Source organism: Fopius arisanus, unplaced genomic scaffold (genome assembly GCF_000806365.1).
Source record: "Fopius arisanus strain USDA-PBARC FA_bdor unplaced genomic scaffold, ASM80636v1 scaffold00030, whole genome shotgun sequence".
Lineage (NCBI taxonomy): Eukaryota > Metazoa > Arthropoda > Insecta > Hymenoptera > Braconidae > Fopius > Fopius arisanus.
Window position 1 is genome coordinate 180,955 of NW_011887769.1, and position 9,347 is coordinate 190,301.

The 9,347-nt window shown below is 40.5% G+C and overlaps 2 protein-coding genes and 1 long non-coding RNA gene across 5 annotated transcripts; 1 reads left to right on the top strand and 2 right to left on the bottom strand.

The window, feature by feature from the left end:
• Window positions 1-74: 74 nt before the first annotated feature.
• Window positions 75-4,424, bottom strand: LOC105265462 (lisH domain and HEAT repeat-containing protein KIAA1468-like). 2 transcript variants are annotated; one of them, XM_011302949.1, is made up of 4 exons: window positions 4,308-4,424; window positions 1,063-4,240; window positions 691-843; window positions 75-607 (listed from the first exon to the last, which is right to left on the bottom strand). In XM_011302949.1, the coding sequence occupies exons 2-3, from the start codon at window positions 4,215-4,217 to the stop codon at window positions 696-698; spliced, it is 3,303 nt and encodes a 1,100-aa protein (XP_011301251.1). In that variant the 5' UTR covers window positions 4,218-4,240; window positions 4,308-4,424; the 3' UTR covers window positions 75-607; window positions 691-695. The 2 variants fall into 2 exon arrangements, with proteins under 2 accessions (XP_011301251.1, XP_011301250.1); XM_011302948.1 differs by having other exon boundaries at window positions 75-843.
• Window positions 4,425-4,643: 219 nt separating this feature from the next.
• Window positions 4,644-6,758, top strand: LOC105265465 (uncharacterized). Of its 2 annotated transcripts, none has more exons than XR_892075.1 (3): window positions 4,644-5,074; window positions 5,161-5,258; window positions 5,326-6,758. It is a non-coding gene; the product is annotated as an uncharacterized lncRNA (long non-coding RNA). The 2 variants fall into 2 exon arrangements; XR_892074.1 differs by having other exon boundaries at window positions 4,650-5,074; window positions 5,407-6,758.
• Window positions 6,759-6,776: 18 nt separating this feature from the next.
• On the bottom strand, window positions 6,777-8,289 carry LOC105265464 (uncharacterized). The gene is made up of 2 exons (XM_011302950.1): window positions 7,953-8,289; window positions 6,777-7,481 (listed from the first exon to the last, which is right to left on the bottom strand). Exons 1-2 carry the CDS (start codon window positions 8,105-8,107, stop codon window positions 7,082-7,084), a joined length of 555 nt encoding a protein of 184 aa, XP_011301252.1. The 5' UTR covers window positions 8,108-8,289; the 3' UTR covers window positions 6,777-7,081.
• Window positions 8,290-9,347: the final 1,058 nt, after the last annotated feature.

A 9,347-nucleotide genomic window follows, 5' to 3' on the forward strand; every position in this document is an offset into this window, starting at 1 on the left:
GCAGTATCACCTAAGTACTAGTTACAAAAAACTTTCCAATTCAATTAAAACCATCAAATTTATTGAAACCGCTCTGTATAAATACGTTTCACTATATTTAATATTCAATAAAAACATAGATAACAAGGAGATAAGAAAAAAAAACAATTGTTAACACTCAGAAACCAATCGTGCAATTGAATCGATGGAAATTAATATAATTTAATGTAAAAACGCATATAAATCTATCTTACGCATACTGCATGTATATATTTATTTAACTGTATATAGATAAAATAAAATATTCTTACAAGATGAATACTCTCGAAACAACGATTTACTCTCTCGATTCCCTCATTCTTCAAAAATAGCTCTATTAAATTCACTAACTTTTAAATACTGTAAGTACATATTATCGTTGAGAAGATAAAGTGAACTAGTTGTTCGTAATTATCTAACACATTTATCATTTTTCTTCGCGTGTTAATTGCATAATTTTTGTCCTCTACTGGTGAATAAAATATAATTTGTGCTTACGATGTCCGGCAGCTTGGCTCAGTGTGTATGCTCGCTACCTCGCATGCGAGAGGTTTCGGGTTGAAATCTCACCAGGATAGAATCATGAGATCTAACGCGAGAAAAATGGCATTACTGTAAAGGCACCTTACGAAAATTCCGCTTCCCTCCGTTGCCCTCCGCTGAATCACTCACCACCACTATTTTTTTCTGAATATGCTGGGCATACTGGGCGAATTTGGTTTCTGGGTGAATATCTTGGACATCCTTTGACGCATGTCTTCAACACCCTGGCCCACGTTGGCCGTTGCCAGGGACAATGAGAGTCCGGAACTTGCAGAAATTGATCTGTAACCAAAGGAAGTGAATGATGATGAGTATATGCGGAATCAACGATTGGTTGATAAAAAAAATTGAATTTTTCTTAAATCCACAGATATTGCTGAAAAACTCAATTGATATATAAGGCAGCTTATCTTCCTTTGCCCCTTGACAGTTGAATTATCTTTTTGTTTTTTTTTCTTTTCTACTTTCACATTTTTGTATTGTTGGGATTTTGAAAAATACCTTTCGATAGGCCTCTGGGCATCGTGTCTAGACTCGGCCTCCTTGATAAGCGACCTGACAGTCTCCCTCTGCTGTGGAAGCACCTGGGTTACCAATGTCTCTAGAGATCTCAGTCCAGGAAGCAGTACACTCCCCACACATTTATCGCTCAACGAGCAATAAAGAATAATAGAGTAGGCATTAACCAGAGCATCCGCGAGATCTTCTCTCCTACCCTGTTGCAGGGCTGCGACAGTAATCTCAGTCAACTGACTGGTGATGAACTCCTCGACATAATGCTGAGGGCAGTTGGGGGCAATGTGAGCCAAAGTGGTCACCAAAGGTACAGCTAAATAATTTGAAAATTGAGGTTCCCTGGCGATGGTCTCCAGTGTCAATCTTCCCTTGTCTTTCGTCTCTCTAGATCCACTCTCCATGATAAGTTTCCCCAGTGCATGAATTACCGCAGCCTTCAATATGAGATCAGAATCTGAAGCCAAAGTCACAATAGCTGGAGCAATCCTGGCTGCGACCAGTCTATCCCCAACAGCAGAAATGATTTCAGCGAAAATTTCTGCTGTGTCCCTCCGGACACAGGCTCTTTCATGCACCACTCCATCCCACAGGGCCGTCAAAACAACCTCAACGAACTTTGATTGAGTGCAGAGCCTCTTTATTCCAATAATGAGAGTAGTAATGTCAGTTCCACTCATCGCGCAGAGGACTACGAATTTTTTAATGCTCTTGGAAAGGTCAGAGGTATCGAGGGTTGAAACTATCGTTAGATAAACGGGTATCAGGGTGAGATTCTCAGCCTGATCTCCACCGAGAGATATTATCCAGTCCTCCATGTCCTTCACTTCTTTTTCAAACATCTTCTTGATCCTATACTGAGTGACGTAACGACCAAAGCCCTCGCAGAGCCCCTGAAAATACCCCATCAAACTGTTGAGAACACACTCTTGAACGTCTGAACGTCTTGAACGTTGAAGGTCTACGACCTTCACCATCTCCACAAGCTCAGGAAGGAGTTTATTCGTGAGCCAATCGAGCTCCGGCCAAGTGTCCTCAACCCAGATATGCGATAAAAATGTATTCAAAATAATGCCAATGTCCTCGGAGTCGTCGCATAACACCTGTGGATTCGTAATACTGGATCTGCACAAGGAGATTATCTCCCTGGGGATCTCCGATGAGGTGTCCTCCTGGATACTGGATTTAACCACTGGAGAACAAGCTACTGAGACTATCGTGTGAGGTAAAAGAATAGTAAGGACAGTGATGGTTCCACAGGCCCTCTCCCCCTCGTGTTCCTTTCCAGTAGATTGGCTGGGCCTGAGCTGATTCTTAAGTTTCCCTAGGATTCTGGGCAACAGGTGGGACTGAAAGCGTTTGAGAGAGAGAACCCACTGGGCCAAGATGGGGAGGAGAGTAGTAGAGGCTGCGAGAAAGACTTCCGGGGAGGAGTCCTCGAGGGCTGTAAGGGCGAGCTCCTCGCACTGGAAGTATTTATCGGAGTCATCCATCATTGCCACCAAAAGAGAGAGACTCTGGACAACAGAAGCTCGAACTGAAGGCTCCTTGTCCTCCAGTAGCATCTGCTGGAGCATGGAAATCATAAGGGAGTTCCTGAGGCCACTGGGAGTGTAAGGAGCCAGGACTAAGCAGCACTCTGACGCCAAGAGTCGACGTTCTGAGTATTTATGTTGGCTCTGCTCCCAGCAGATGGTCAGCACCTCCTCAGAATTTGGGGGGCTGTCCTCCAGCTTCACTATTGATACCAGTCCTCCCAGGAGGATTCTTCTCTCATCTTCCTGTGGCTTTTTCTTCAGGTTGAAGAGCAGTTGCAGGAGCTTTTCACGTTCTGAGGGATCGGGATGGAGGCGAATTGTGTTAAGGATGAGGGGAATTATCTCCTCTCGCTTGTTGAGAACGATGTTAGGAGTGATTTTGGGAAGACTGATGGCGAGAACATCGATCAGGGCATCTTGTGTACCATCTGAACCGAAAGGGGAAGCAGTTATCTGGCAGTGGGCCAAGACTTCTCGTTTAAAACGAGTTGGGAGAGTTCGGGATGGAGAATTTGGAAGGGTCGGGGTTTCGGTAGTGATGTCCATTCTCGGCAGGTGGATTCGAGTCCACTCTTTGTCCCCTGGGTCTGTGTCCCCGAGGGACACTACCACAGAAATACTATCCGCCTCCTCGAGATCCTCTTTCATTGCAGGGCTTCTATCGGACTCCAGAACTTCTCTCGGAGACTCAAGCATCTCAAATTTATCTGGAGTTGTGGAATTAGAGCTCGTAATGTGGACATTCTGACTGAGATTCTGCTCATCCTGGGATTTTCCCGATGCCTCCAGCCTCTGCTCGAGTTCCTTATTAACAGCTTGAAGCCTGTCCACTTGTTCCTGCAGGCTCTCCAATTCCTCCAAGAGTCTCGCCACCTTTTCTCGGTCCTCCCTCTCCTCGTTCTGCTTCTCCAAGCTCTCTAACCACTCTCGGTCAGTCTGAACTGCAGCAGAAGTAGAGGCGGGCCTGTGGTAGCCGCTACCCCTGAAAAACTCCCTGTAAACCTGTACTAAATCTGGTGGCTTGGAAATATTAAGTCCTACATCCTCCCAATCCTCGAAGTCCTGATCCTCATTCTCATCGCTAAAGGTTATCGATGTTAACTTGTAAGACCTTGCTAATAAATACTCGTAGATGAGAAAGTTGAGAGCTCTCTGTTCATGGGGCTTGATCGGGGGGTCTCCCAGGCAGCTCCGATCAGAGTTCTTGTCAGGAATCGTCTCAGATTCCGTGACAACCGTCAGGTTAGCCCTCAGAGCTGAGATATTCTCCCTAGCCTTCCTCAACTCGAACTCGAGAACTGCCACTCTCTCATCGACTCCTCCCCCGTCTTCTGAGTATCGGGAGATGTCCAGGGAATCGAGGGTGGCTTGACTGCTAGATCGATGGATTGGGAGAAGAGGTTCTGGTTTGCTGTGAGACTCAAAGTTACTGGGATTGGCGAAGAAGTCTCTGAGAACTGGCAGCTCCCTCCCAGCTTCACAAAGCTCTGCGTGGAGTTCTAGGGCTGTTAGTAGAAGTTTCTCACTCAAAAGCTTTGTGGCTATGTCGTTGTACGACAGCTTGAGGGCTGTGACCTGGGGCATAACCTCCGCCGGGGCCTCCATCGTTTATCCTTTGGAGATCACTCCTAATAACCAATGATTTAGCATGATTTTATGGCCAAAGAAAAGGATTGAGAGAAGGCAGTGACTTACCTTCTTGCTGAGGTCTGCTAACTGCAATGAGATTGACGAAATTAACGCAACATCTGTGATTGGAATGACAACACATTGTGACGTCACTCTGTCATGTATGATCACGCAATCAGAGAGGCTGCGGAATGGGCGAATGAGTGCTTAAAAAGGTTACTAGATGACTTAGGAAATTTTTCGGGCCAGTTGTTGGCTGCGGCTGAACAGCTGGACACTCCACCATTTTAACTAGATTCGAGCGGAAACTTCAAGTATGAAATGTTTCAAGATGGGAAAACATCGAATCATATACAAATGACAGAGATGTATTCTGCTGTATGAGGCTTTACGCTTCTTTAATTTTTGAAGCATCTTAGCAGTCATGAGTTCCTTTGGTTAACACTCTCCCATAACGGCTGTTGGTAGCTAGTGTGCCTCAATATTTCCAGTTATTTTTTTTCGTTTCCATGTCGATATCTGCAAATGTTTTCAATTTTTTTCCGCGTAATCTCCTAATTCAATTAAATTTTAAATATCCTGTATAACAAATTTTAATGAGTTCCCCAGACTTTCCTCAGAGTAGACCTGAATTCATGAATTGGAATCCTGTTGATGGATTTGATGACAATACCATGTCATTTCATAATTTTTCTAGCCGCTTCAAAATAGAATTGTTTCATTGTAGCTGGGGATGGACCTTGTTGAGATTGAGTGTGAATTTGATCCGTGTTATTGGTGTTACCTGTTCATCATTGAACACGCGTTGAAGATTGTTCATGCGAGTCCTCAGGGTAATGATTTGAATATTCAACACTAGTTGCATACTCACCAGTTTTCAACACTTGATTGTTTAATCCACATTAATTCAACACTTTAGAAGTAACAAGACTTAGACGGAGTAGACCCTTGAGCATCTGACGAAGTAAGATCGCATATCAACACAATTCTGCATCAGATTTTTTTATCAATCTTGTGGTAGGTTCCATCAAAATATTACTTTATCTTCATTTGAGTTTTGAATTGACGATTCTCTGCTCATTAGGCAATATCCAGGACGACAGTTACCGCGACCTGATGATTTTCTGACTTAACAACAATTTAACTAATATTAATTTCTTTACAGATTGAATTCTTCGTAAATGCTGACCAGGATAATCCATAGGAATGTACGAATGGGCATTTGAGGACGACATTCTAAATAGCGGAGTCAGTTGATGAGGGAATCACGAGGAAAGTACTCTTCTCTATTAACTGTGTAATTTCTCCAAAACCACGGATTTACCCACTCAGAGCCTTCTAGTAGCATCGACAACTCATAATCGATGGAGATATTTGATTTTTATTATTCGGAATGGAAGCATCATAATGGAATTGGGTCTCTTTTTTCCAAATGTAGGCGTTATCTCGTTCTATTCATTGGCCTGAACTGAAATTTTATTCACTTATTGACTTTTTAATTTTCTTTTTTATGAAAACTTTTATTTAAAAACTGCGGCTTTAAAAAATTGTCTGGACGTCCTCTTCGCTCTGTTCGAAGATAATAGTATTTATCGTTGTTCTTATTTTTAAGAAATTTTTCAAAAGAAATGAAAGAAAGAAAAAGGAAAAAGAAATTTTTTTTTTATTTAAAAAAAATTAAAACTCTTAAAACCCTTTTGATACTCCGTTTCAAATCAATCCACTCACAGCTCAGAATGTCCGTTTTAGTGCTGCTGTACCTCCGTTGAGATTATGACATTAAGATATTACGTCCTTTGATTTGACTTTTGGAATGTTTTTTGCGTTTCCTGATTTTTTTTTAAAGAATTCACAGACAAGGATCTCGACTATTTATTTAGATATGATGTTTCAAAATTGTCAAACAGATATATTCATCCCATCTACAGGGAAGGTCAGGAGTAATCTCTTTATCGATGGGTCAAGAGGGTCAGCCACTGTACACATACAGGCTCCAAACATTGATTATAATATATAGGTATGTGATGTATAGAATAGATATACATTATTTCTCTATATAATAAAATAATAAAGTGAAAAATTGGGGTGTCAGTGAAAGTTGGATTAAGGTCACCCCCGTATATATTGTTTCTATCCCCTAAAAGGTTGGATTAAGATTGCATCAAGGTCGAATCAAATTGGGATTTCAGTTCAGTTGAAAAAGCATTAAGATAAGATTAAAATCGTCTCAAGGTCAACTAAACAGTTGATCATGTATACTGAAGTTTGATCACTATTGATGTTCAAAAACAAACAGGGAAATGAGTGATTGCCCCTCATTGAGACAGGCGTTCATTCAAGTCGTTTCTGTGATTTCAACCTATTTAGATTTCGGACACGGAATCAATGTCTGCAAGGAATTGTAATTATGAATGTTAAACCCGTTATTATTATTATGATTGTTAGAAACAAATTGTAATTGTTAGTCATGAAATATAGATTTTTGGTTATCTATGATAGAATACAAGAAAATTATAACATTTGCATTATCTTTAGTTTTTTCTTCACCAATCGCGATGATGACCGTCAGAGCCTTCTCAGGACCCGAATAATCCCTTAAGAAGGACGGCACATTTAGGGGATTGTGCCAAGATGCTGAGTATTTAAGGGTAGAATCAAGGGGTAAATTTCGTATGACATTAAATGTTTTACGTGAATGAGGCATTCATAATCTCGATTATTCTTAAATGTCACTCTAGGATAGATTCGTATATACTTTAGAATTAAATATATATTTTTGATAAAACAATTATGAACAATTAACGAAAATATGAGGACTCTTGGACAGCCCGTTGATTTGTTTAAACTAAATCAAACTCATCTGGAAATTTAACGATTTCCTCAGGGATATTGAGCATTGTGAGAATTCTCCTCATATCGTAGTGAATCCCATCTCCATTTGTCTCATTCCAGTCTCTCTGGAATTGCACTAGAGCAGTCTGGCAGGCACCCCTCCATCTGTCGATCTCTTTTCGCACGTCTTCTCTGTTGTGTTTTTTCCTACAGGCTAGCTGGGACTTCAGACTCTCGACCTCCTGCCTTTTACTTCGAATCCTCTTCTTCAGAATAAGGAGTTGGGTCTTTGAGGGCACTTCTATTCGCTTATTCTCTCGATTCTCCAAGACTTCGATCTCGATTCTCCTTTTTTTTATCTGTGGTTTCCCTGGGAATGGTAAGCTTCTTTTTGGTGTAGAATTTTGGCTGAAATTAAGAGTTGCTTGATAACAGTAATTCAACTATAATTTAGCATTAATTTAAAATTATGGTAAATTTCTAGTATAATAATTCCAGAGACCCCAAAATTTCGAGAAAATAGGAGTTTCTTAGTTATGCCCTATTTTACATCATTGTGCGACACCCGAGGCCATGATGAAGACACAAATACCATTACTTTGCAGACACTCCCAGAACAATGCCAGGTGATTCGGAGGAATTTATTCAGTTCTAAATGGTCTAAATGGGTCAACGGTTTTGATGCAAAAAAAATAGATATCTACAAAAATTATATTATGTTGAATAATTTCTAGAGTCAAACTGTTGATATGATAGCATTGATACATATTTGATTTTGCTGTGGTCCGCGTATTTTTTTATTGTTGATTTTTTGGCATGGGTGCTGTGTTGGAAAACGAAATCATTGATAACAGATAACATTCAGAAAGAAATTCTTACTCAGCAGTAGTAGGTGTAGTAGTAGATGTAATTAAAGGTGGTGTTTGCTTAATATCACATTTAGGAGTTATTGAGGCAAATGGTGAGCGAAAAGGCCTGTTAGCCAGACTGCTGTTCCTCAGGGGGGTACGTTTGGAGGTTAAATCTTTGTTCATCTCAATTATTTAAAGGCCCAACTGTAATTGAGGGAATGATGACGATTTTAGGGCTTGGGAGATGATTTGATTAGCGATCATCAATCAATTGACACTACTTGACACATTATGGGAAGTTTATCCAGTGCGTATTGCTACTAGATCCACTAGACTGAGCAATGTTTACGTTTTTTACGACAGAATGGACATCTGTCAAGGTTAGTCACGTGACATGTGAAGCAACCTACTGAACCCACTGAATTTTTTTCTCTTATTGTTACAGCTAAAATTCATTGAAGGTCAATTGTCGGTAGGCAATAATAAGCGATTGAAAGAAGAAAATTTATTTGGTTCTGTGGATGTTTCAAATGAATGACACATGTATCTCTCTAAATGAGATTGTAGTCCTTCTCATACGAATACATTAATGAATAACTAATTCTAATTATAATCAAGATTTAATTGGGAACACCGATCTATCAATTGATCATATTCACCAATTTGGTGAAAGAATAAAAGAACTTTTGATTATTTTACAATTCAGAGCGATGCATTTTCCCCATTATAAAATGCAATTGCAGGGAGTTTCCTTATGCCGTAGGTTTTCTCGCACGGACAAGAGGATTGTACTCATACATAGATCCACTATCACTGATTGAATCCTTCGAGAAGGATTTGGTTGTGTCCCCTGAAGGCAATTCTGCTTGCCTCTCGCTCCTATTCCTGGGCTCTTTATTCTCCTTATTTGTATTAAACAACATCTCCTTAATTGACTGCTGCTTGAACCTGTTCGGGACAGCAATTTCGATCCTCTTGTTCATGGGTTTTATCGATAATGGCTTCAACAATGTGGCACCGTTCATTAATGCGTTTTTGGGAGTGGATTTCTTGTTTTTTCCATGACCAGAACTGCAAAGATCATCATAATAACCCCAAACAATTAATTAAATTTTTATTTTTTTTTTCGAAATCCCAGTTACTCACGTTGAATTATGCTGTGGCTTTGAGAAGCTGTTATCCTGGGAATCATGGTTCCTCGACCCTGCGGAAGACTCAATGGTTACTGGAAGTTTCGGGAATCTGCGGCGATCAGGAAAATCAAACTGTTTATCAAACCCAATAGATTTTCGTTGAGAAGAGATCACTACTGAGCCTGACTCGGAGCGTTCTGTAAGTGCTTCATTGATTTTCCTCAAGTAACAACTGAAAAAACAACGGAATCAATTAATAAACCCAGGGATCGGCCAAAATAAATTGTTTT